The sequence below is a fragment of the Emiliania huxleyi genome (genome assembly GCF_000372725.1).
Source record: "Emiliania huxleyi CCMP1516 unplaced genomic scaffold EMIHUscaffold_71, whole genome shotgun sequence".
NCBI lineage: Eukaryota > Haptophyta > Isochrysidales > Noelaerhabdaceae > Emiliania > Emiliania huxleyi.
This window is the reverse complement of record NW_005196681.1, coordinates 473,655-498,385: the sequence shown is the minus strand read 5'-3', so window position 1 is coordinate 498,385 and position 24,731 is coordinate 473,655. Positions and strand designations below refer to the sequence as shown.

At 67.3% G+C, this 24,731-nt stretch overlaps 5 protein-coding genes across 5 annotated transcripts; 3 read left to right on the top strand and 2 right to left on the bottom strand.

Moving 5' to 3' along the window:
- Positions 1-607: 607 nt before the first annotated feature.
- Positions 608-1,882, bottom strand: EMIHUDRAFT_105788 (hypothetical protein; the record flags this gene model as incomplete). Its single annotated transcript, XM_005761458.1, has 2 exons — positions 608-1,192; positions 1,649-1,882. The coding sequence occupies 2 exons, from the start codon at positions 1,880-1,882 to the stop codon at positions 608-610; spliced, it is 819 nt and encodes a 272-aa protein (XP_005761515.1).
- Positions 1,883-4,067: 2,185 nt separating this feature from the next.
- On the top strand, positions 4,068-5,556 carry EMIHUDRAFT_216941 (hypothetical protein; the record flags this gene model as incomplete). The annotated part of the gene is made up of 3 exons (XM_005761457.1): positions 4,068-4,601; positions 4,720-5,016; positions 5,341-5,556. 3 exons carry the CDS (start codon positions 4,068-4,070, stop codon positions 5,554-5,556), a joined length of 1,047 nt encoding a protein of 348 aa, XP_005761514.1.
- Positions 5,557-8,542: 2,986 nt separating this feature from the next.
- EMIHUDRAFT_216938 (hypothetical protein) lies at positions 8,543-10,208 on the top strand (the record flags this gene model as incomplete). Its single annotated transcript, XM_005761456.1, has 5 exons — positions 8,543-8,813; positions 9,117-9,151; positions 9,232-9,319; positions 9,430-9,686; positions 10,110-10,208. 5 exons carry the CDS (start codon positions 8,543-8,545, stop codon positions 10,206-10,208), a joined length of 750 nt encoding a protein of 249 aa, XP_005761513.1.
- A 9,027-nt stretch (positions 10,209-19,235) lies between these two features.
- On the top strand, positions 19,236-19,898 carry EMIHUDRAFT_216935 (hypothetical protein; the record flags this gene model as incomplete). Its single annotated transcript, XM_005761455.1, has 3 exons — positions 19,236-19,247; positions 19,424-19,592; positions 19,675-19,898. The coding sequence occupies 3 exons, from the start codon at positions 19,236-19,238 to the stop codon at positions 19,896-19,898; spliced, it is 405 nt and encodes a 134-aa protein (XP_005761512.1).
- A 2,674-nt stretch (positions 19,899-22,572) lies between these two features.
- Positions 22,573-23,635, bottom strand: EMIHUDRAFT_465472 (hypothetical protein). Its single transcript, XM_005761454.1, has 2 exons — positions 23,174-23,635; positions 22,573-23,103 (listed from the first exon to the last, which is right to left on the bottom strand). The coding sequence occupies exons 1-2, from the start codon at positions 23,484-23,486 to the stop codon at positions 22,727-22,729; spliced, it is 690 nt and encodes a 229-aa protein (XP_005761511.1). The 5' UTR covers positions 23,487-23,635; the 3' UTR covers positions 22,573-22,726.
- Between the last annotated feature and the right edge of the window lie 1,096 nt (positions 23,636-24,731).

The window sequence follows — 24,731 nt, the reverse complement described above, 5'->3', positions numbered from 1 at the left end:
AACTTGGCCCCCAAAAAAATCCCCCGGGGCGCCCCCGCCCCCTTTTCCCGCCCCCATTTCCGGCCCCCATTGGAGCCCCCCCCCCCCCCCCTTTGGGGCCCCCTTCCGACAAAAATGGTGGAAAAGGCCGTTATTGACCCCTTTTCCTTTCTTTGGGGGCCCCGAGGGGGCCCCCCCCCCCCCCCCCACCACCACCACCACCATCCCACCGCCTTGCCTCTCGCACACCGCCCCCCTCCCCCCCCACCTGCTCCTCTCGGCCAATCGCACACAGGTGCTACCCGAGCAGACGATGGTGGAAGACCTCGGCCGCGGCAAGATGCGCGTCACCATCGTGAACCCTCTTGCGGAGGTATATCACTGCCACCGCGAATACCCCCTTTCTATACAAGGCATGAGCATAAGGCTCGAAGGCGATCGATCCAGTGCACTCTCCAGTTGGGAGGAGGACTTGGTCTTGGGACAGCATCGACAGATTGCACGGCATGTGTACCGCACACCGAGACCGAGATCACCGAGATCAAACCGAAAAAATGTGCACCTCCGTACGTACCAGGAGATACATCAGCACACTTGTGTCGAGCGAGCCGTACCAGTCTAAAACTGTCTAGACAGGGCGCGTGAGCACCCACAACGCAACAGGCTCACGGCAGTACGGGCAGGCCGACATGCGGTCCGAGCAGGGCCCGCAAGCGCACAAGTGGCCGCAAGGCACCGCGACGTGCGACTTTGGGTTTGTGAAGCATATGATGCACGTGGTCTCGCCGCCTAGGGTGGACTCGGGAACAGGGCGGCCGGTATCGAAGCTGGCGTCTGCCAGCGAGATCTCCGCGAGCAGCGGCAGCAGCTCGGCAGGCCCCGACTCCGCTGTCGCCTCCTCCGCCTCCGCCTCGACTGCCTCCGCCTTCGTCGCTGCCGCCTCCACCTCCACCGCCACCGCCGCCACCTCCACCGCCACCGCCGCGGCGACGGCCTCCGCCTCCGCGGCTTCCGCCGCCGCCTCTTCCTCCGTCTCTTTTGCGACTTCCGCCTCGCCCTGCGACGCCTCGCCCTGCGATGGCCCCACGGCCTCGCCCTTGCCCTTCTTCTTCTTCCTCTTCTTGCTCCTCTTGCTCTCCTTGCTGCGCGCCTCCGCCTCCGCCTCCGCCTCGAGCTCCGCCAGCAGCGCCTCGCCGCGCCGCATCGCCTCCTCCTCCGCGGCGCGGCCGGCGTCCTTCGCCGCCTCCTCCTCCGCACGGCCGTGCTCCTCAAAGGCGCGCACAAAGTCGCTGCTGCCGATGCTCTTTGCGAGTTGCAGCGCCGTCTCGCCGCCCGTCACCCGGCTGCTATTGTTGCGGATGGCCGAGTCCGCGCCCGCCCGCAGCAGGACGAGCGCGACGGCGTGGTGGTTGCTGATGGCGGCAAACATGAGCGCGGTGAGCCCGTTGCTGTTCTGCCGGTCCAGCTCTGCGCCCCGCGCCAGCAGAACGCCAACCAGCTCCTCGCTGCCGCTCGCTGCGGCGAACATCAGCAGTGTGTACCCCGTCACCGTCCGGCGGGGCCTCCCCTTGCGCACATCCTCCTCGGTGCTCATCGCGTTGACGCACCCTCCCGCGTCCAGCCACGCCAGCACCGGCAGTGCGTCGCCCTCCTCGGCCGCCGCAGCCACCGCCTTTGGGAAGGGCTCTGCGGAGGGCAGCCCTAGGGGCAGCCCGCTCTGCCGCACCGTCCTCTCCAATGCGCCGCCCGCCGCGCCGCCCGCCGCGCCGCCCGCCGCGCCGCCCGCCGCCGCCGCCGCCGCCGCCGTGCTCGCCGCCCTCACCGACGCCGCCGCCGCCGCGACCCACGCATCGCTGCTCGCGCCTGCCACGGCCGCGGCGCCGCTTGCCTCGCGCCGCCCCATGAGTGCGACTCTGCTCGCCGCGAGCCCCTCGACGTGGCGCTTGAAGGCGTCGACGCACTCGTTGAGGCCGCCCTCCCTGGCCAGCGTGAGCGCCGTCCTGCCGCTCGCGTCGCGGGCCTTGATGTCGGCGCCCGCACGCAGCAGCCGGCGCACGGTGGCGGCGTGGGCCCCGGAGACGGCAAACATGAGCGGGGTGGCTCCATCTTTCGCCTGGCGGTCGACCTCCGCGCCGTGCTCGATCAGCTTGTCCACGAGCCGCTCGTGGCCCCCGCGGGCGGCAAACATGAGCGCCGTCTCGCCGAGAGCGGTGTCGAGGTCGACCGTGGCGCGGCGGAACAGCAGCTCGTGCACAATCATCTCGTGCCCCACAGTGGTGGCGTGCGCCGCCGCGGCGACCAGCGCTGTCCGCTTGGCGCTGTCCTGGTGGTTGATGTCGGCCCCGTGCTGGAGCAGCAGGTTGACCACGGGCTCATGGCCCTCGGCGGCGGCCGCCAGCAGCGCGGTGCGGCCGTTGCGGTCCTGCCGGTCGATCTCCGCGCCGCGCCGCAGCAGGAGGTCGACCGCCGTCGCGTCGCCCCGCACGACCGCTGCCAGGAGCTCGGCCATTGTCGCGTTGCTCTCCTCTACCTCGTCCTACCTCGTCCACGGCGCCGCGGTGGGTCGATTTTTTTCTTCTTAAACTAGCCGCTGGGATTGACACTCGCGGCCCAAAGGGTGGGTATGGTCCTGACCCATCCCCGGTCTCCGGGAGGCTGGGTCTGTCAGCAGGCGGGGGGGTATGGTCTATTATGTCAGCAGGCGGGGGGGTATCAAAGAGATATATTTCCCATTTCGCGCACAAAGAGCACAAAGGTGGTCCTGTGCCCCCGAGTTCATTGAATAAAAAGGTGGCACCTCGGCCAGCTGAAGCTCTCGACTCGTCGACCGAGCTCTGGACGATGCCGACCTCAAACCACCAGCGCCAGCAACGACGTGCCGCGGTTCGCCGCGCCGCTGTTGCGACCGACGACGTGCCCGACGCCGTCCCGCGGCCGAAAGGAAGAGGCCCGCGCAACCACTTCTGGGACCCGCGGCCGCCGGGCGTGCGGCGGCACAACGAGTCGAACGAACCGAACCAGCGCAGAGCGGCGCGTCTCGCGAGCGCCCGCGGCCGCCACGCCGACGCCGTCCGCGGCCGACGGTGGTCGCGAATCAACGCGGCGCGGTGCAACGAGGCCAAGTCCTTCCAGGCTCCCGCCAGCAGCGCCTCGTGGCGTGGGCTGCACGGCCCTTCGAGACGGCCCGGGGGGCGGTGAGAGACCTCTCCCGCCGGCATGGCGCACTATATCACCCGTAGAGGCCTCTTTATAGTCGCCTTTTGGCACCTCCTCTCTCCACGCCGCCGATTAGACCTCGCCGCATCGCATCGCCCCCTTCCCTGCCCCGTCGCCCTCCTGAGCTCTCCCTCCTTCGCTCCAGCCATGCACAGGACGACTGGGCCATTGGCCCGCGTGCCAGGCGTCCGGGACGGCCGGGTATCGGCTCCGTACTTTGAGCCCTCTTGGGCCACCCTCGCGTCCACCGGCCGCAAGAGCACCGCTTGGGCGACTCAGACGGCCCGCCCGACCAGCGCGTTCGATCGTGCCGCCCCCACAGCGTCAGTGGCGTGCGTGGGGTGGCAGGCGGCGTCCGCGCAGCCCCTCGTGGGGGTGCCCACCGCTCTCCTCTCACCGCTCCCCCCCGCCCCGTGGCACCCCACACACTCGTCCCTCCTCAGGGGCGCAAGGCGGCACGGCACGTTCAGCGCTTGCCTCGGCCCACCTCGCCTTCACGCCCGCCACCGCGACCAAGGAGGTGGCCTCGGCGGCCCAGATGAAGCCCGTAAGGCTCGTTTGGGAGCCGCATGCCGTCCCTCTCTCGCCGGCGCTGCTCACCACGCCCAAGCCTACGCCGAGGAACCCGTCGCGCCCGTCGCTCACGAGCTGGTGGCTCGCATCGACCGAGCCGTCCAGCTTTCTCACGCCCTGCCCACGATCAAATTCGAGACGACCAACATCCGACCACAAAAAAGGCCCGCGCGTGCTGCGCGGGCCGGCGAGCGACTAGCGAGCCAACCTGCTAGTGGTCTATTAAAGCAACACCGTGTCAAAAAGTGCGAACCCTGCGCTTCGCCCGATTTACTGGGGGGACCGTTGTACACACACATATGCGCGCCGTGCGCGCCTTTGCCACCCTCGCTCTGGCCACCCCATCGGCTGGACTCAATGCCATCCGCTTGCCGTCGCCCGCGACCGCTCCCGCCCTTGCGTCGCGGCAGTGCGCTCCGCAGGCCTCGTCGGCACGGCGGCTGAGCATTCTGGAGCTGCCACGCGCCACCGTCGCCGAGCCGCTCGCGCTGCTGCTGCTCTCGCAGCTCGTGCTGTTTGTCGGCGTCGGCGCTGTCATCCCGACCATCGCTTTGTACGGCAAGGCCATCGGCCTCTCTGCGGCGCTGAACGGCGTCGTCCTCTCGGCCCCAGCAGTCGCGCTGGCGCTGCTCGCTCGGCCCGCGGGCGGCTTCGCCGACCGCGCTCGCAAGCCGGCGATGCTGCTCGGCATGGCGGGCATCGTCGTGTCCGACCTCGGCACAGCGGCGGCCGACGGCCTCGGCACGCTCGTGCTCGCCCGGCTCGGCCTCGGCGCCGGCCGCTGCCTCTCCGAGTGCGGCGAGCGAGGCTACCTCGCGGACCTCGCCTCGCGCGTGCCATCGCTGCGCGGCGAGCTGCCCGCCCGCCCTCGGCCGCCTCTGGGGCCCCTCCTGGCACTCACCTCGGCCCGAACTGCACCGGCTGTCAGGCGAGCTTGCTGCGGCGCAGCAGGCGACGTGCGCGCTCGGCATCGCCATCGGAGCGCCGCTCGGAGGGGCCGCCGTCGAGAGCTTCGGGCCGAGGGCGGCGTTCCTCTGCGTCTCTGCTGCGGCGGCGGTCACCCTGCTGCTCTACTCCCTGCTGCCCGAGACGGTGGCGGCGGCGGAGGAGGGGCCGGGGAGGGAGAGGCGACTCGATCCGGGCGAGGGCGGCGAGGCGTGGGCGACGCTGCTGCAGGACCCTCGCTGGCGGGGGCTGGCCGTGTGCGAGGCGGGCGCGAGGTTCGGCTTCGCGGCCAAGGTGGCCTCGGTGCCAGTGCTGGCCGCGTCTGTCTTGCCAGGCGGCGCCGTCGCGGCCGGCTCGCTGCTCTCCGCCGCCGGCCTGGCCGGGCTGGCGGGCGCGCCGCTGGGTGGCTGGCTGACGGACAGGGCGGGCGCGCGGGCCACCGCGGCCGCCTCGGCCGCCGGCGCGGGTGCGGCCCTTCTGCTGGTGCCCTCTGTCCTCGCCGCGCCCGCGGGGGGGGCGGAGGCGTTCGGTGGCGCCTCCGCGAGCGGGCTCGGATTTTGCGGCCTGGTCCTGCTCTGGTCGGTGGCTGTGGCGGCGGAGGGCCCCGCCCTCGTCGCCGTCGGGCAGGAGCTCGCGCCTCCCGGCTCCGAGGCGACGGCGCTGGCGCTGCCGCGCGCCGTGGGCGATGCGGTGTACATTGTCGCCCCCTTCCTCCTCGGCACGGTCGCCGACGCCAGCCCGGGCCTTGGCGTCGAGTGCGCCGTCGCGGGGGCAGCGAGCCTGGTCGGCGCGGCCGCCCTCGCGGCGTTTGCTGGGAGTAGTGCGGGAGACGACGACGGATGACTTTGGGCGGTTGGGAGAGACTTGCGGGGATTCACAGGCCTTGTTCTTGAGAAGAAAATTACCTCCTAGTCACAGAAAAGCACAACCCCGGGCCCGAATCGCACAGTGACAGCCAGACACGGGGTCCTATTCACAGCCTGAGTTGCCGAGGTAAGGGGAATGATCAGAATGGCAAGGCTGGGAATGCGTTCTCAGAACGTTCAGAACACCGGCCGCTGGGCCCGCCTGAGGCGCTGAGACCCGGAGCCTCTCTCTCGGCACTAGCAGCAGATAGGCACAGGGTCAGGGACAGTGACGCGGCTCATCAGTCCTCCCTCAGCCCGACCTCGGACGGAAGACTACAAAGGTCGCAGGAATGATCAGAACGGCATCCATCCAGGCGGCACCGGCCCTACGACTCGGACCGTGCCACAGCCCATCCCCCCGGGCAGCCCACCGCCCACCGCCCGGCCCCAGCCGGTCCGACCTCTTCACACGGCGACGATTGCGCCGCCCGGCCGCCGCTGGCAGGGCCGCCGCCTCCGTCGGCGCCAGAACAGGCTCGAGCAGCAGCCACAACTCGTACTCTGCCGACGGCGAGCCGTCGTACATCGACGACTCGAGTGAGAGGTCCGTCGCCGCGCCGTTGTCAACGTCGAACTTGGCGACGAAGTTGACGCGGTCACGCTCGATATAGCGGGTACACATGGTGCGGCGCGCATACTTGAGCACACCGTGGTTGGTGCAGTTGGCGCACGTGCCTGTGGGATAGGGCGCCATAGCGACGCGCGCGCTCCGGGTATTTTTCGGGTATACCTGAGAATTCTCGGGTATACCCGGGTTTTACTCGGCCGGCCACCTGGGTCGGTCCGAGGTGTTCCAGGAATGATCAGAATGGCGAGGGCCAGAACGTGTTACATGTACTAGTCAGAACGGACCCCAGTTGCCGTTCCCGGCAACTCAGTTCACATAAACGCACAACTCCGGACCCAAGACGCACAAGCACAGACAGTCGAGAAGGGGGAGAGACAGCAACGACAGTCAGAAGTCAGCGCTGGGTCCCAGGAAGGCGAATGCGATGACGGCCTCTAGTGTGAGCTCTAGCTAGTGAGCTCATACGCACGCAGGCAGATCGCGACTATATACAGCTAGTTAAGAGCCGACCGACCCTCGCGTCCGGTGCTCACCGACGGCCGGGCGGGCCGCCCGCCCACGCGCCGCCTACGCGCAGCGCGTGCGCCGCAAACTCGCCCGCCGACAGCGCTGGCCAGTCTCCATCGGCCGTCGCGAGAGGCCTGCCCGGCTGTCGCCGCGGGGCCCCCACGAACACCACGCGTCGGATGCGGTGCCGCGCGAACTCGCGCGCAAAGTGCACGCCCCACGCCCGCCGCAGCGTCGTAGCGAAGTAGGACCGCGCCTCCTTCGCGCTACGCGCGCCGATCCGCCTCCAGTGCTGCTTGGATGCCGACTCCACCACACAGTCGAACAGCTGGTGCAGGTCGTCCGACGCCTCCGCGTAGGCCCCGACAACGAGGCTGCGCACGGTGCCAAACGAGCGCAGCACGGAGGAAACGGCGTCCCTCGAGCCGTTGTTCCATGCCTGCACGTGCGGCTTGGCATCGAGCGCCGCCGCCCGCGCCTCGTAGTCGCGCTGGACAAGGTTCGCCCTGTCGGCGACAGCGCCGCCTGGCCATCGTCGCGCGCCCGAGCGCTCATGTAGTGAGGCCCGCCGCGGTGGATGGTCTTGCCCTCGAGGAGGTGCTCCGCCGGCGGCTGCTCGGGCCCGCGCTGCACTGTCGTGCCGCGCCACCGGACAGACGGATGCGCCTGGCCTCGTGTGCCCGTGCAGCGCGCCGTGCGGGACTCGCGCAGCTTGCAGTGCAGGCGCCCATCCGGCACGATGCCGTTCTTGCCGCGCGTGCCAGCGGTGCCGTTGAGTGTGACAGGCGGGATGACGGCGCTGAAGATCTCGCGCGGTTCCTCCTTGCCGCGCAGCCCCGCGTGCAGCGCATCACCGATCACGCGTGAGAAGATGTCGTCGTGGCAGTTGCCGTGGGCGCGGTCGTTGAGCGTCGCCAAGCCCAGCTGGACGCCAAAGGCATCGCAGACTCGAGGAGGGCCGCGGCCGGAGCAGGCGATGCTCTTGCCCACGAGCGCGCGCACGGCTGGGCTCTCCCGGCCGAGGTAGGTGCAGAAGATCTCGCGGAACTCGCGCGCCTCGCACCGGTTCTGAGCCGAGGGCCATGAGCTCACCCACGCGGACGAGAACGAGTCGACGGCCAGCCACGCCTCCCGCCGCGTGTCGCCGTGCGGCAGCCCGAGGATGCTGCGGCTGAGCTGGTTGCGCTTGACCTGCTCCCGCTGCTGCGTCAGCTGCCGCTGTAGCCCAGCGCTGCCGGCCCGCCCGTTGCCAGCCTCGGGAGCCCGGACATCGAGAGGTCCCGCCACGCCCTCGCCGCGTCCGCAAAAGCCTCTGCATGGCTTTTGCCGGAGCAGCCGCCACCTGAAGCGGCTGCCTCTGCGGCGCTGGCGAGAGCCCGCTGCACAGCCTCACGGAGCGCTGCCGCAGCGCCATCCTCCTCCTCCACCACCACCTCCACCACCGCATCGGCACCACCGAGATGCTCTGCGGCGAGAGCGACAGTGTTGGCTTCATGCAGTGAAGCGTAAGCGTGCAGCACCGTCTGCTCGTCCGCCGGCAGTCGCTGCCGGCCGCCTGCGCCGACGCTGTTGACGACGTTGGCAGCGCCGCTGTTGCCGCCGGTCGCAGTACCGTCGTCAGCGGCGGCGGCGCCGCCGCCACCAGGTGGGCGAGCAGAGTCGGCAGGCATGCACCTGCCGACGCCGGTTTTACACCGCTGTGGCTCAGTTCACAGCCAGCCGAGGCTCCCACCCCGAGATTGGTGATGTCGCGGTGATGTTCGCCTGTCTCTCGCTCTCTCTGATAAGGCCACCGCTGGCGCCTCCGCGCGCGCAGCCGCCTCCGCGCGCGCAGCCGCCTCGCGCGATGGCCCGCGGCCCCGAAGCTCTGGCCGAGCCGCCGCGCTTCCCGCTCGACCGCACCGGCCGGGCGCACACCGAGGAGTCGCGTGCCAAGATCTCGGCGGCCAACAAGGGCAACGTGCCCTGGAATCGAGGGCGCAAGCATTCGGAGGAGACGCGCCGGAAGATTGCCGAGGCCACGCGCAACGCGATGCTCGCGCGCAAGGAGCGGCAGGCTGCCGAACGGGAGCGGATGCGCCTCGAGGAGCCGGAGCAGTATGCAGAGGCGCACGCCCGTCCCCTCGCCGGCCCGCCTCGTCGCCCCGCGGGGCACCGCGCCAGCCCGCCCACGCGAGACCAGCAACGCACCCGTTCGTCACACTCTCTCCTGCCTCCCCTCGCAGATGCTCGCAAATGAGACGGCGCAGAGGAAGGCGACGGCGGAGCGGGCGCTCGAGAGGAAGCGCGCCGCGGCGGCGGCGCGGCGCGCCGCGGCGGCCGCGGCGGCGGCGCTGGCGGCGAACGCGAGCGGCGCGACGCCGGGCGCCGCCCCGCCCCGCCCGCGTGCCCGGCGCGCCAACTTTACCTTTTCGGCCGAGGCGCGAGCGCGCATCTCGGCGAGCCTCCGGCGGAGGTGAGGTGGCAGGGCGTGGAGTAGCGCGCGCGAGAGGGGCATCCCCAGGACATTTCGGTGGCACATCCCGCAGGTGGCAGGACCCGGAGTACCGCGCGCGGCGGGCGAAGGCGACCGTGTCGAACGAGACGAGGAAGCGGCTCTCCGAGGCGATGAAGGCAAAGTGGAGTGCGGGCGACTACAGAGCGCGCCACACAAACAACGGCAGCCGACGCCCGCAGCGGCGGCGCAACTGACGAAGCAGAGCGCTCACGCCGCCGCCCTTCTGTTGTGACCAGGCTCGCACTCGGCGGAGCGGCGGCTCAAGATCGCGGAGGCGATCCGGCGCAAGTGGCAGGACCCGGACTACCGCAACAAGACGGTGCTGGGCATCCGACTCGCGCACAAGTCCGGGCGGTACGCGGAGCGGATGAGTCCCGAGGCGACGGCGGAGTGGAAGTCGAAGATCTCGTCGTCGATGCGCGAGCGGTGGCAGGACAAGATGTACCGCGACCAGCAGCTCCGCTCCGCGCAGGGACGCCCCTCGCGACCACCGGTGCGGGGCGGCGCGCCGCCGCGAAGGCTGGCGACGGCGGCGGCGGAGCGGGGCGCGGGCGGGGCAGCGGGGCGGGCGGAGGTGGCCGAGCTGGCGGCGGCGGCGTCGCCGGAGGCGGGGGCTGCAGAGCAGCAGGGTGGCGGCCTCGTGGCGTCGGAGGGGCAGGAAGAGGAGGAGCAGCTGGTGTTGTGGGGCGGGTCGTACTTTGACTTTGGGGACGAGGCCACGCCGCCGCCGCCTCCGCCGCCGCCGCCTCCGCCGCCGCGACGGGGGCGGGCGGGCGGCCGTGGTGGCAGCCGAGCGGCGGTCGGATCCACCGGGCGGCTGGAGCGTGCGGCGGACGCTTGCGGGCCGGGCGGGCGGGCGAGGGACGGCGCTCTGGGCTCGGCGTCGCAAGCGGCGTCGCTCGGCAGCGGGCGCGAGGTTGGAGGCTTGCCGTCAAACGAGCCGGACGCGATCGCGATGATCCTCAAGGGGGTGGGGGAACTGCCCGGCTTTGCGGACGGGCAGAAGCTCGAGTAGCGGCGCGCACCGGAGGCGTGCCCACATCGCTCTATGCATACAGTTGCGAGGTCACCGGGTGAGTCGGGACCTCGCCCGGGTTTGACGGTTTGTGCGCCACCCTCGATGCATGATTGCACACTCAGCTCCCACGAGCGGCGGAGAGCCGGGACGCCGGGGCCGCATGAGCGCGCATCCTGCGCCCCGGCCCCGGCGCCCGGCGCGCGCTCGCGACGAAGCTGTGTATTGTTTTACGGACATACCTATATAAGGTATAAAGGTTTGGGTACGAGATTTCGAGAACGAGTGCTCTCAGAATAACTCTCTGGTGAGGAGTAATGGAGAAGTCTGTCCGCGCCTAAGGATTCTGCCTTTCCTATTCTGCTCTACTACACAAGGATTCTTGCTATTCTACCTCTCACACTAGATTCCCCTTCCCAGGTTCCTCTTCTGCTCAGATATTCTGATTCTCTCCCCAGACTCTCCCATCTTGGCCCCGCTTTCAGCTTCCTGATTCTCCATTCTCGTTTCCTCCGCTTCCTTTCCGATTCTCTAGGGCAGCCAGAGCCAATTCCTGATTCTGCTCCCCCCTCCCGATTCTCCTGTCTCTCTTCCTATTCTTGATGCTCCATTTGATTCCTGATTCCTGATTCCTGATTTGTCGGATCGCCCACATTTTGACCGGGATTCTGATTCCTGATTCCTGATTCCTGATTCCTGATTCCTGATTCCAACATTTTGACCGGGATTCTGATTCCTGATTCCTGATTCCTGATTCCTGATTCCTCGGAGTTACGCATTTCGGCGGGATCCTATGTTGGCCTGACTCTCCGAACTCCTGAGCCGATATTGCGTGTGCGCGGGGCTTCACACAGCTCACTCAAACTTCGCCCGCGGCAGCATGCTCAGGCGCGGGTCTCTCTGGCGCTCCAGCCTCACGTCAACGCACTCAGCGCTTAGGCCTCGGTCCGGCGTCCGCAAAGGCGCAGTGTGTGGTGCGGGCTCTGCCCGCCCCCCCGAGGAGAGGGGGGGGGGGGGGCGCTCCCGCGCGGGGGGGAGCCGAGCGAAGCTCGGCTCGGGTTCAAACTAACCCTCCCCCTTTTCCCTTTTTCTAAAACTGCTCGCCGCGAGCGGCTCGCTTCTAAAACGAGCTCGCCGCGGCTGTCGCCGCGTCTCGCCTGTCTAGGCGTCGTGATGCGTGTGTGCTTTTGAGCTGGGCGTATAAGAAGAAGAAATCGAAGCACTCCTCCCATTGACTTAGTACGAGCACCGAGACACGAGACAGCAGCCTACCCGTTCTACACCCACACCGCCGCGGAGCTGCCTAGCTGGCGGGTGCATTCACAGCGAGCCCGCGGGCTTGGAGACCCAATCAGACAGCACTCCCCACAGCAAAAGAGCAGACGTGCCGCTGTGAGCATCGCTGAGCAGCACCAACGACCGCTTGCGGGGTCGCCGCAGGCCGGCGCCAAGCTGCATCTGACGCCGGCATGCCGTTCAAACCCCGGCACCAAGCGCCCGCGGGAATGGGAGACCGCCTGCCCAGAATTAAGATCGGCCGCGCACTGCTCTGGCTCCACCATGCCACCGCCCATGAGATCTCTGACGCAGTGATGAGCCGCCGTTCAAAAGTGACTGTACTGTGCGGAGCGCGGAGCGCACTTCGATGGCAAAGTGGGTGGCGCGGAGGATACGGCGCGTACACATGAGCGTGATTGGTTGCGTGAGCATGCCCAGATGGCCGGCCGGCCGGGCTACCGCCCCTCGACGGGCAAAAACAGGAATCAGGAAACGAGAGTCCGGCCGGGTTGCCAAGAAATCGGCGGGCAAAGGGAAAATTTCCGGATTCCGGAGCGCAGCTCCGGAATCCGGGAGCGGGCGCAGCCCGCTCCGGAAGGCCCCCCTCCGGAAGCGGCGCGCAGCGCCGCTTCCGGAGGCGCGGTTCCGGAGGCCGGCGGCAGCCGGCGCAGCCGGCTCCGGAAGCCTTCCGGAAGGGTGAAAATTGGGTGCGGCGCGGCCCGCTCCTTGGAGATATCCGGACCGGCCACCGGGTGTAGTGTTCGATGTCTCATTTCGGCCAAAAGAAGAAAGCCGCCCCGGAACGCCCGCCGGAACGCCGGTTTGCCGCGATGTGGCGCCGAAATGCCAGCGTGTCGGATCAACCGTATCCCAAACCGAGCGGCTGGGACAACTGGGGCGTCGGGCGGTGGCGACCGAGTAAGTGATGGAGTGTTGAAACTCGGGCAAGACGCACTATCGACGAGCCACTATCATTGATAGTGGCTCGTCGATAGTGCGTCAGGTCGTACCGGGACGCGGGAGGCGGGACTCGCGCCATGCGCGCGCAATAAGACGCCGCTGCGCAACACGGCGGCCTGGCCCGCGCGGCGCGCTCATGCTGCGCCTACGGAGCCCGTCGCTGGGCGGCGCCGGCGGGGATACGCGCCGCAGGGACCGAAAAGGTGGGCGAGCGCCGTTCGACGCACGCACGACCAGCAGCCCGCAGGAGCGACTCGCGCCAGCGCGTCATGCGCGCGCAATAAGACGCCGCTGCGCAGCACGGCGGCCTGGCCCGCGCGGCGCGCTCATGCTGCGCCTACGGAGCCCGTCGCTGGGCGGCGCCGGCGGGGATACGCGCCGCAGGGACCGAAAAGGTGGGCGAGCGCCGTTCGACGCACGCACGACCAGCAGCCCGCAGGAGCGACTCGCGCCAGCGCGTCATGCGCGCGCAATAAGACGCCGCTGCGCAGCACGGCGGCCTGGCCCGCGCGGCGCGCTCGCCCCGCACCTAGGGAGGCGCCGGCGGAGCGGCGCTGGCGGAGAGAGGCGCCGCCTGCATATTCGACCGAGACTCGGGTCACGGCCGGGAGAGCGTCAGGGCTGGTTGACGGCCGCCGGCGACCTACCACGGCGCTGCACGCCGCCGAGACGCCGCCGAGAGCCGCCGCCGGCTGCGTCGCGACCGCCGCCGCGCGGCTCGCGGCGGTGGACCCAGCATCTCCGCTCGGCGCCGCCTATATACTCGACCGAGACTCGGGTCACGGCTGGGAGAGCGTCGGGGCGGTTGACGGCCGCCGGCGACCTAGCACGGCGCTGCACGCCGCCGAGACGCCGCCGAGAGCCGCCGCCGGCTGCGTCGCGACCGCCGCCGCGCGGCTCGCGGCGGTGGACCCAGCATCTCCGCTCGGCGCCGCCTATATACTCGACCGAGACTCGGGTCACGGCCGGGAGAGCGACGGGGCTGGTAGACGGCCGCCGGCGACCTAGCACGGCGCTACACGCCGCAGAGACGTCGCCGAGAGCCGGCGCCGGCTGCGTCGCGACAACTGAGTCCGCGCGCCACGCGCGGGCGAGGGGAGCGGCGACGGGTCGGCGGGCGACGAGCCGCAGCAGCTGCGCCTAAAAATGAGGTGGCGGCGGGAATAAAGCGTCCTCTGCCGTGCGGGGAAGCGATCGCCGCCCTCGAGCGCGCCGCGCCTCATTTTACACCCAGTCCGTCCGAACCAACGCGACAGCTCGGTGCGCGCGCCGTGCTCGCGCGGCGGTGAGGGGGGTGGCGATGTGGGCGGTGCCGGCGGCGAGCCGCAGCAGCGCAACGGCAACGAGAGCGCCGGAGAGGAGGCGCTCAAGAAGTGGCGCATCTCAATAGCGCTGCACCACGGCGGAGACTTTGGCAGAGTGGACATCGCACTCGGCAGCCTACTCGAGCTCGGTGCTGCACGCCGCTGCTGTCTCGAGCGAGGCTGAGCGCCCAATGAGCAATGTCGACCAGCCGCCTGAGGGGAGGGGTGGGATGCGAGAGGTCGGGGTGGAGGGCAGGTGGCGGCCGCTGGGTCGGGGGAGGGTGGGCGACGCGGTCTCGGGCGGCAGACGGCGCCACGAGGGCGCTCCGGAAGGCTGGAGCGCCGGGGGCCCCAGCCCTCCGGAAACTGGGGCCGCGCCACTCCGGAAAACGCGGATTTGGGGGAAAATTCGCTTTCCGGCATCCGGAGGCAGAAACCGCAACCGCGCGACAGAATCTGATAAGGCGAGAATCGGACGGACAGAATCAGATCGATTAGGCAGAAACGGAAGCTGGGTGAGGAATCCTGCCCGGAGGCTGAGTGCGTGGAAAGGGGACGGGCAGAATCAGATCGAGTAGGCAGAACCGGAAAAGGAGAGTGAGCTAGTGCAGAATCCTCAGGCGTGGACAGGGTTCTCCAAGACTGCTGGTGAGACTCTCTCTCTATTTTGTTCACGGTCCACGTCTTTCCTCTTTCCACGGTTATTTATCCCCCGCTTGCGCTTCCCGCGTGCGGCTCAAAAACGAGCGTGATGCCCAAATCGCAGCCCGACACCGCGCCCGCGAGGTGGATGTTTCGGCGCCCGTTGGTGAAGACGAGGCGGAGCGACTGCCGCTCCCCTCTCAGCGGCCCAGCGTTGCACCACTCCTGCACCGCCACCGGCGCCGAGTAGTTGGTCGGCGAGCCGCCCGTGGCTCTATCCCACGAGGGCGTGCAGCCTGCCTCCGGCGACTGGAAGAGCGTGTGGACAGACTCGCCACCCCCCTCGCCGGCAGCCTGGTCGACCAGCTGCAGCGCGAACTTGGGGCCCGGAGCACCTACCCAGTACTGCCGCACTCACAAGAAGGTGAGAGGGCTCGGGGACGTCCGGTATGCCAGAGCGCAGTTGCCCGCGTTGCCGCTGAAGCCGACGACGTAGCGGTACGCGAACGAGACGCCAACGAGGGTGCGCCCCTGGCCGGCGATGTAGCCAGCGACGTCGACGATGTTGACCTCGCCCGGGTTGCCGCTGCGCACGTCCACGCCCGTACCAGACGCGCCGCCGCCGCTCAGCCGGGGGCGCGGCTTCAGGCGCGGCAAGCCGCTCGCGACGGGCATCACTCCGTCCGCAGGCACGGCGATGGCGCCCGGGCCTGGACCCGACGGCGCGGCTGTTGCGTGGTGCGGTGTGAGGTGCCGGAGGTGGAGGCGGTAGGACGCCGAGGGCACGCTGGCGGGAGAGGCCCCCCACGGCAGAGGGGTGAAGTCCGCGTGCTCGGCCGGCGCAGCGCAGACGGAGACGAGGCAGGCGAGGCCGGGCCGAGGGCGGGGGAAGCGCGCCGAGGCGGCGCCGCCGCCAACAGTCACGCGGAGCAGCTCTGCGACGGGCGTGTGGCGCGTGCGCGTGGCGGGGTCGAACTCTGCGACGCCGAGCAGGAGGTCGCACGGCGGCGCCAGGCTGTGCGGCGGCGCGCCGCCCGACGGCGGGAGGGCGCTGATTGCAATCTCGCAGTCGCCGTCGGCGGGCGGTGCGCCGAGGGCCTCGAGCCGGTGGCACGCAAAGCCGCACCGCTTGAGCGGACGGGAGCCGTCCGGACACCACCAGGTGCCGTCGCCTCCCCCGGCCCCCTGTCCGCCCGGCGGCTCGCTCTGGCGGAGAGGCGTGAAGCGGAGGCCGTCGAGGGGGTCGGCGGCGGAGAGGAGGGCGGCGGCATGCGCCTCGCCGCTGTGAGACCAGTCGAGGGTGAGGGAGGCGCGTGCGAACTCGCCGAGCAGGGTGGCGAGGTCGGCGGGCAGGAGGGCGCGCCGGTCGCCGACCAGGTTGGAGAGCATGTCGAGGGAGGCGCCCTCCCTTGCCTGCGGGCGGGTCCGAGGCGAGTGGGGAAGGTGCAGCGAGAGCGCGCGGGGCGAAGGCGAGGCCCCCCCGCCTGCCGCTGCCGCCGGTCGGCGTGCCAGAGGGCGTGGGCTGTGCCGCGGCCGAGCGCGCGGTCGAGGAAGCAGTAGAAGGGCCAGACGATGTACTGCCGCCCGCCCCCCTCTCCCTCGCCGTACTGCGTCATGTCGATGCCGAGGTGGGCCGTGCGGAGGAAGACGGGCACGTGAGGCGCCCAGGTGGCGCGGCGCAGGTGCGTGCAGTACTCGGCGTGCGCCTCCCACTGGTACCTGCCCACGCGAGCAGCAGCCGTGAGCAGGCCGCACCTCCTCCTCCCACCCCTCCCCTCCGCACCACACACCCCACCAGCGGCGAGTCGACGTGTCCGCCGGTGTGCATCTGCAGCACGTGGGCGAGCTCGTGCACCACCGTCCTCTCGCTCTCTGCGGCGCCGGGCTTGAGCGCCAGGAAGCTGTGGTGCAGCTTCGCCTGGGGGTTTGCGGCCGCATGACGCACCGCCTCGACCGGCGCTTCCACCCACGTGCCCTGGTGCGCCCAGCCCGCATCGTGTGGGTGCGGGTGCAGCCCGGTATCGCCGATGTACACGTTTAGCTTGCGGCGGAGGCCGTCGTCGCTCCAGCCGGGCGTCGTGTACGGGGTTACAAAATGGTCGGGAGACGCCGGGTCACAGAGTAACGCCCACGTCTGCTCGAGCCACCCGAGGAGCGGGCGGGCCGCGGCTGCAGCGCGAGCGCTCGACGGCCCGTCGCCACCCCAACGCACCACAAAGTGGGCCGACTCCAGCTGCAGCGACGGGCCGCGTGCCGCGACATACTCGGGAGGCTCCCACGCCACCCAGCTCTCGCCCGTGTCCGAGTCCGCGTCGGGCATGTGTGTGTGTAGCCGGCTGCAAAGGAGAAATACGGCGGCGCAGGAGGTGCTCAATAAATAAAGAAAAGGGGATGCCGCCACGCTGGCGCCGCTCGCGAAGCGGAAGGAGTGTCAGAGGCTCTGCACACACATATGGACACGCCGGGCCCGGCTGCCGGCGAGAGCGGTCTGCCTCTCGTCGAGGGCGCAAAGCCGCCGAGCGGCAAATCGCCTATCAAGCCGCTCCTGTGCCTCGCGCTGCTGGCTGCGATCGGCTCGTTAGCCCTTCTCCTCTACCCACGGCCCATCACGACGTGCATCCACTCGCGCGGCCTGCGCGTTAGCCCGGGCCTCACGCTGCCATCGACGAGCATGGCCGGCCTCGCCATCCCGAGCCTCGCCCTCGAGCCCTCCGTCACGCTCAACATCTCGACCGTCAACGAGAACTTTTGGGGCCTCGTCGCGACGTTTGAGGTGACCGCCTTCTTCGCCGGCGCGTCAACGCCGCTCGTGCACGGCTCGGTTCCGAGCATCTCGCTCTCTCCGCGCGGCGAGACGAGCTTCAATCTCACCGTCGCCTCGAGCGGAGATCCGCTCGCCTACTCGGAGGTTGCCGTCGGCTATTTTGTCGACCAGTGCGGAGTGATGCCAACCTCGTGGGCCTCCAACAGTTGGAAGATGGACCTGCGCATCGTGGTGTCTGCGTTTGGGCAGGAGGCGCCGGAGGTGTGGGTGCGCGACGTCGAGGTCGGCTGCTTCGGCGGGCAGATCAAAGACTGGCAGCTTGCGCCCCCCGAGGAGGGCGGCGAGGAGGCGGAGGAGGGGGAGGAGAACGGCGGCGACGAGGCTGGCGGCGGAGGGACGGGGTGCGGAGGCCAATCGCCATCCTCGGGCAGCCTCCTCCTGCCCAAGTATTGCGTGAAGGTGCTGTGTGGCCCGCAGGACCTGCAGTGCCAGGCGGAGCGGCCGGTCTGCCCACCACCTGCGCCAGCCTCCCCGCCAGCCGAGGGAGGCTTCGGCCTTAGCGGGCTCGGCCGATGATCGATCGGCTGCGGAGATCGGATGATAGGCGAGGCTGAAGCGAGGCCGAGCGAGCAAGGTGCCAGACACAGCGTGCGGGTCCGGGAAGAGGAGGAGGGTCTGGTCTCTTGCCTCTCTCTCCTTCCTGCATCCAGTTCGTTAACTCGTCACACGTCTCACGTCAGCATAAAATAAACACATCGAACCGCGTTCGTTCTTATGATACAATGTCAATGAGTCATTGAATCGCGCGGAATGAGCGAGCCTCGAGAACGAGTCGACGTGTACGACGATCGCTCTGGGGTGGCGCGGGGGCCCCCGGCCCACAGCCACACCGTGCGCCGCGCCGTTCCCGTAGTGCGGCGCGGTGAAACGGGGCTCCGGCTCTAACCTCTATATTAGTCTCTATTAGCACCGACTTCCCGGAATGAGTACGGTTGAGTAGAGGGCAGATTTGGAGAGATCTCGAGGAGTACATAAAGGTAGACCCTCCAATCATCAGAAACCTCCAACCTGATCGGTCGTACTGACCGCCGACAGATCACTGCAGACAGCAGACAGGCCGACGTCTGCACGCGGCCGGCCGGGCGAGAGGCTTGACACGATCCGACCCTGCGACCCTGACGCTACTGCTCTAGCTATCAGACATGCACTGCTGACTGCTGCCACAATGTGCGACCTGTGCTGGCCCACTTGGCGGCCTTCCCGGTCAGTGGTGAGGCGCAGTTCAGAGCTGTCGATGGCGCGATGCCGCACTGACTGGTCCCACATTGGTGACACGAGACCACCAAGTTTGCCGGTCCAAGAGAGAGGCACCGGCGCTGTCCTGAGAAGGTGCGTGGTCCCTCTTGACTGCCCATGCGCGCGAGGCTGTGTAGGCATAGCCTCGAGAGGGCCAGCAGCCAATCCGAGGCGACGCGCATTGCGCCAGAAGCGTGCACACGATGGAAGGACACCTTCCTACTGGCCGTACGATCAGGTCGTCACTGAATGCTTGATACTAAGGCCGCGAGCTATGCAGGTGATCAACTGTGCATCATGGCACGGTCAGCAGCGCCGACAGGCTGTCGCAAGGCGTGATAGCATGGCCGCAAGGTCGCCGAATCCCACGAAAACAAGTAAAAAATGGTCAAAAAATGCGGAAAAATCGGGGCGGGCCATGGGACCCCATCTTCTCCCCGCATGGACACCCTCTGGGGGCCCCGCGCCGGCCCAGAGGACGATCGACGAAGCAGGATATGGAAATGCACATAATAAGACACACATGCACCATGTACGCGCATGTGCATGTGCATGTGCATGTGCATGTTGTCACAAAAGTATAAGGCAGAGCAGGGATTCGGTTCGAACCTTCCCCCGTAGTATACTAAGGGCAGAGTCTTTAGGACTTAGTAATTCCGTCATTCGGCTTAAGTGATTGAGTCACGCTCGGCTTGGAATGTTAGAGAAAGGACCCAATGCCCCACGGCGACCACAACCCAGCTGGACGTCTTAGTTGCACGCGGCGTGCTCGGCGAGGCGAATATGCGTTCGAATGTGTGCAGGGCGGCCAGACGTATACATAGCTTCCCTCGGCTGAGCCTTTCCGCTGCGGACCGCCGCCGATCCTTTGAACAACAAAAGGTCGTGCGCTTCCCGGTGTGTGTGGCGGAGAGTAGAGAGTACCTGGCAGGCCAGCAGCATCCGCTAACCACTGTTTCTCGTTGCCGTAGGTTCCAACCGTCTACAGCGCCGTGTCCGATGTTGATCGTTACACCGAGTTTCTCCCGTGGTGCACCACCTCACGCATTGTGGAGAGGCGCGCCGTTGGCTCAAGCGCCGAGGACGAGCAGCTCACGACCGAGATCTGCATGGGGTACAAGCATCTCTCCGCCACCTTCGGTGCGTGAGCCTTTCGCGCACATCTATCCAGAAGATCGCGTTGCGACCGGGCTTGTGACCGCCCATCGCGCGTTTGCTGCAGGCTCGACCATGCACCTGCAGCGCAACCGTCGTATCCAGTCCACCTCGACGCCCAACGACTATATCGAATTTTGCAGCTTTACTTGGGAGTTTGCGCCGATCGGGCCGAGCGCGGCGAGGATTGACCTCAAGCTTGAGTTCGAGCTTCTGGCAGCGGAGCACGCCATCCTCTGGGACAGGCTGCAGGATCGCATCCTCGCCGAGTACCTGAACTGCTTCCAGTGAGGCGTCACCATGCCATGGGGCGAGAGGAGCTGTGTAATTACACGTCCACACCTCCGTACAGGCGGCGCTGCGCAGCTCTAGAAGAGGAAGCGGCGTTGGAGGACGCTTCGGCGCAGGCGCGTGTATTGGCCCTCAACCTGCACAGCCCCGACGGCTCTCACCCCTGGGTCCCCCGTTGCGCCTGCAGCTTGCGATGGGCGATGTTGTCCCTCCCGCCGGTGCGGCCATACTGGCGGCTGGATCGTGAGCTGGCGGCGACGCTGCTGTACAATTCCACAGACGCGTGCACTGCAGTGGCTCAGCCTCTCGCCCGGCTGAGCATGCCGAGGCCCGAGAATCGAGATGATCCACTTGCGACGAAAGTTGTGTGCAGTGATGAAGGGGGCACGGCCCCATGCCTCTGTACAGCCTTTTCGTGAAGGGCGCCTGTTGCTGTCCGGCTTCAGAGAGAGAAGTGGACCTTGTCGTACCTTTGTGTTCGCAGTTTGGTACCCCGGAGCCAGTCTAGTGTCTTTGTGCGGACTATCTCTCCGCTTCCGGTTCTCTCCCCTCGCACCAAGTAAGATAGAATCTCAAGAATCTTACAAGAAGAAATATATCACTCGCGACGCCGTCGCGTATCCGGATACGCGACGGTGGCAAAGAAAAAAAACTGTTCAGTTTTCAAAGGCAAAAACGCCAGCCTACGCCCTCCCCTCACACTGACACTTCTCCCCTATTCCCGTCTTTAGGTTGCGCGCATCTCCCAGCGAGCTAGGTTCTCCGCTTTTTCTCCCCTAGTCATCTGCCCGCGCCGCGCGCCTCTGTGGGCGTCTAGTGCAGCCACTGACAGAACTGTTCCAAAGGAGTGGTCAACGTCTCGCCTGAAGTCGGGTGGGCTCGCGCACTGCTTAGCCCTAGGGGAGGGGTGTGTGTGAGGTGTCGGAATGGTAAGGTTTCAGGCCGCCAAGGTGTGGGGGATTTGGGGGATGAGTCAGGAGCCAGCAGCCTTCCTGCTGGACCTGAGTTCACAGCTCCTCCGCCCGACGGGGTGGTCCCTTGGATTCGGGCCCCGCTCCCTTTTCCTGCGCCTGGTCTGTCCCTGTCAAGTGTGTGTTGCGAGATGCAGAGCTGGTTAGGCTGGAGCGCGGGCGGTGCGGTGGCAGGCGAGGGCAGCGCGGTAGGCGAGAGGCGGCCGCGGGGCTTCGAGTGGCGCGATAGGAGGGTAGGCTGGCTGTGGAGGGGCGCCGCGTGGCCTCGGCAAATGAGTAGTGCTTTATGAGCGGCCAGTTTTGTGCGTATTGCAAATCGAGCCTGCGGCGTGGCCTAGTTGGTGCAGCGTTCGGGTCGGGGACGTTTTGGTCATTGGTTCGAGCCCAGCTGGTGCAGTTCGTAGTCGCGCAGCGACGCGGGCGCGCGGGTGCGCGGCAGCCTCGGCAACCGAGGCGACAGTGGCGAGCAGTGGCGAGCAGTGGCGAGCAGGGGTCAGAGCAGTGCGGCGCGCCGAATTTTTTCGATGGGCTCGGTCAGTGGGCGTGTCAGGAGGCGGCCGGCCGGGAGAAACTCGGCAGTAAAACTCCCGCGCCGGCCCAGGAGGTGGGAGTGTCACGGAGGCGGCCATTGGCGCGCGCTCCTTGTCTACGTGGGTCCGAGTTTTTTTCGCGACGGTGGCAAAGGTGAAAGTGGTACACCGTCGCACCACCCCGAGACACGCTCTCTAAAATAAATAAATAAAAACGGACACCTCTACTGTGAGATGGGTAAAAAGGAACAGGACCCTGCCCGTGCGATCTTTGTGCAGGGTTCTTTGTGGGTGTGGTCGGCGACTAGCCGGGGTCGTCCTCCCGACGGGGGACTAGCACTAGCCCACGCTTTCTCTGTAGAGAGCGGGTCTGTTGTTTTTGTCGGGCGTAGGCATGCGTGCCCTGCACAAAAGATGGCGCCACCTCGCCTCGAGGTGTATCGAGGTAAGCGAGGACGACGCAGCGAGTTGACTCTAAAGCCGTTTTATTAGAGTGGCAGAGGCCAGAGCGCTATGTTCCGCTAGCCGTATTAGTAATTAGCGCGGGTCCCCGCAGGCGTAATATAGGCCGTGGACGAGTCTGGAGAGGACGACCCCGGCGACCCGGCTAGTCGCCGACCACCCACAAGCGAGAACCCTGCATTGCCCATCTCTGTTTTCTCTACTCCTAGGTGTGAGGGTGAGGTGTCCGCGCGCGTTATCCGTTAACCGCGCGCGCGTTATTTGTACTCTGTGGTGGTGATATGGTTTACGCGCCACACCCCCACGCCGACACAGCGCGCCCTGATGGCTAACACCACATGCCTGCCGTGAGTTCCTTCACCCCAGTCGTCTCGAGGCCAACGCAGCGAAGCAGCAGCCACGCCAGCACAGCGCGCCCGAGCGGCGAGTCGACGTCGCGCACCTGCCGCAGCGCCGTGTAACCTGCGTGAGACGTGCGTGCCTCGAGGGGAGTGGGCCTGTGGCGATGCAAGCGCGCCTCGAGCCGGTCATGCTCCGCGTCGAGCAGCCCGATCTGCGCAGCACTGTGCCGCCTCGCGTCGGCGCGCGAGTCGAAGTCGGCGGCGAACGCGGCAAGCAGCAAGCCACCCTTGGAGGGCTCCTGGGGGGGGGGGGGGGGCGGGGCAGGGCGGGGCGGAGGGAGCTCGGCTGCCTTGCAAGCAGTCGCGGGCCAGCACCGCGGCGTGAGGGCGGCTCCTCGCATAGCGACGCGACCACCTCGCGCCCTCGCCGCAGCTTGATCGAGCGCGAGACCGGGACCTGCGCCGCGCGTCGAGAGGGTGTCCAGAGGGCGTGTCGTGTGCCGTGAGTCGCGGTGAGGGCGCTGTCACGAGCGAGCATGCTGCGTGCGGTACCGAGTAGGTGGTTCGCGTGTAGCCGCCGAGGGAGTAGATGACGAGGTTGTCCACCTCGAACCCGCCCAGCCGCTGCAGCTTGTGCAGCCCGGCCGAGGTGGAGTAGACCACCTCGACAACCTCGTCCCCGAGCCGCAGCTGCACGGCGGGCGGCTCCGCGAGGGCGCCCTCGCCGCACAGGCGCGAGAGGGGTGAGCGCGCGAGAGGGGTGAGCGCGCGAGAGACCGACAGCGGGGAGGGCGCATGCGCGCAGAGTCTGCAAAAGGTGTCTGGCGTGCAAATGTCAGGTGTGCGGGGGCGCGCGCCGGCACAGCCGGTTCCCATGCGGGGCAGCGCGCGCGGAGCACGCCTGTGAGCACGAGAGCTGGCGTCTTCCTGCGGCTAGTGGCTGGCGGGCGGGCCACAGGCGGGGAACGCGCCTTGCTTCCGGAATGAGTCCTCCCGCCGCGCCCACTCTGCCGGGTGCTGTTGCTGCAGCTTCAGGCCGAGCCCAAGGTCGGGCGCCACCGTCGCCTCGGTGCGGCAGAGCGGACAGAGCGGCGCCGGTGGCTCCGCAGAGTCGTCGCCCGAGCGCGCAGCGTGCTGGTCCCAGCACGCAGAGCAGAACAGGTGCTCGCACGACGTCCTCACAGGCCGAAACAGCAGGGCCAGGCAGACGGCGCACTCCTCGTTTGGGTCGTGTGAGGAGGAGTGGTTGCTCGAGACGTCGTCATCGAGCGCGACCAACCGCATGACGGCGCATCGCCCTGCCCAGGAGCACTCGGTGAGCGCCCAAGAAAGCGAGGAACGCTCTGCGAGGAACGGTGACGCATCATAGCGGGTGCGCCCGTGCGAGAGGAAGCCCGTGTTGCGAAGAATTAGTTTCTTTCGCCGGCTGATATGCATATCCCACGAGGCCCGCACCAATGACTTGCGAGGTCGCGAGATACCGCCTTCGGGCGTGCTCTTGCGTGCCGCTTGCCCTCATTCCCCCCCGCCAAGACACGCCGGTTTGCTCACCCCTTCTCGTGTGTGTGTGTGTGTGTGTCTCACTCACTCACACGCCTACGAGTAGATGGTGTTTGCTCCGTCCCCTCTCTCTCAAAAATCTCTGGCTGACAAGCTGCCGAACCCAAATCACTGTGAGAGTCGTGATTTCTTGTTGGTTTTCTAAATAAAATCTCTCTCTCTCTCTCTGATCTGCCAACAACAAACCTAAAACTCTCACAGTGATTTGGGCTCGGCAGGCAGCTTGTCAGCCCTCAGGCCTCAGCCGAAGCTGGGGCTTGGCCTGTACGAGGTTTTCCGGCAAACAAACAACAAACAAAAAGGAAAACAGAGGGTCCCCAGCACTTTGCGTTTCCGGAAATTTCCAGGGAAAACAGAGGGTGTTTGGTGCTCCATTCTGGAAACTCGCGAATTTCCCTGAGTCTGAGAGAGAGCTGGTCTGGGGCAAAATCTGAGGCAAAATTGAGGAAATCGACAAAATACCCAGGCGGTCGCAGGGTAATTTCCAGGTCTATACGGGTTCTCCGCAAAGTTCCCGGCATTTTGACGATTTGGCCTAAAATTTGGCTGATTTTGGGCCCAAACCTGCCTCAGACTCGGCTCAGAGCCCAAAATTTGACGATTTCCACGGAGTTTTCCCGGGACAAGAGAGGGTGCTGTAGAGAAAAAAGGAAAGGAAAACAGACGGGGTGCGAGAGGAAAACCTCGTACAGCCTAAGCCTGGGGCCGGTCCCGTAGCCGAGAGAGCCCGCGCCGTTGAGTTCGACGCGGTCGGGGGGCCTTGCGGAGAGGCCACAGCGAGATGGCGATCGCTGTACTTCATGGCGCCCTCAAAGTGGGGCTGGCTGGCTGACTCGCCAGAGGTCGATACTCTGGACGACCCATAGGATGAGCACCCAACAGGAACAAGAGTTTTCAAAAATCTCTCTCTCCCAACAGCGACAGCGACAGCGACAGCGACAGCCACATGCTTGCGATCGTGGATTTCAA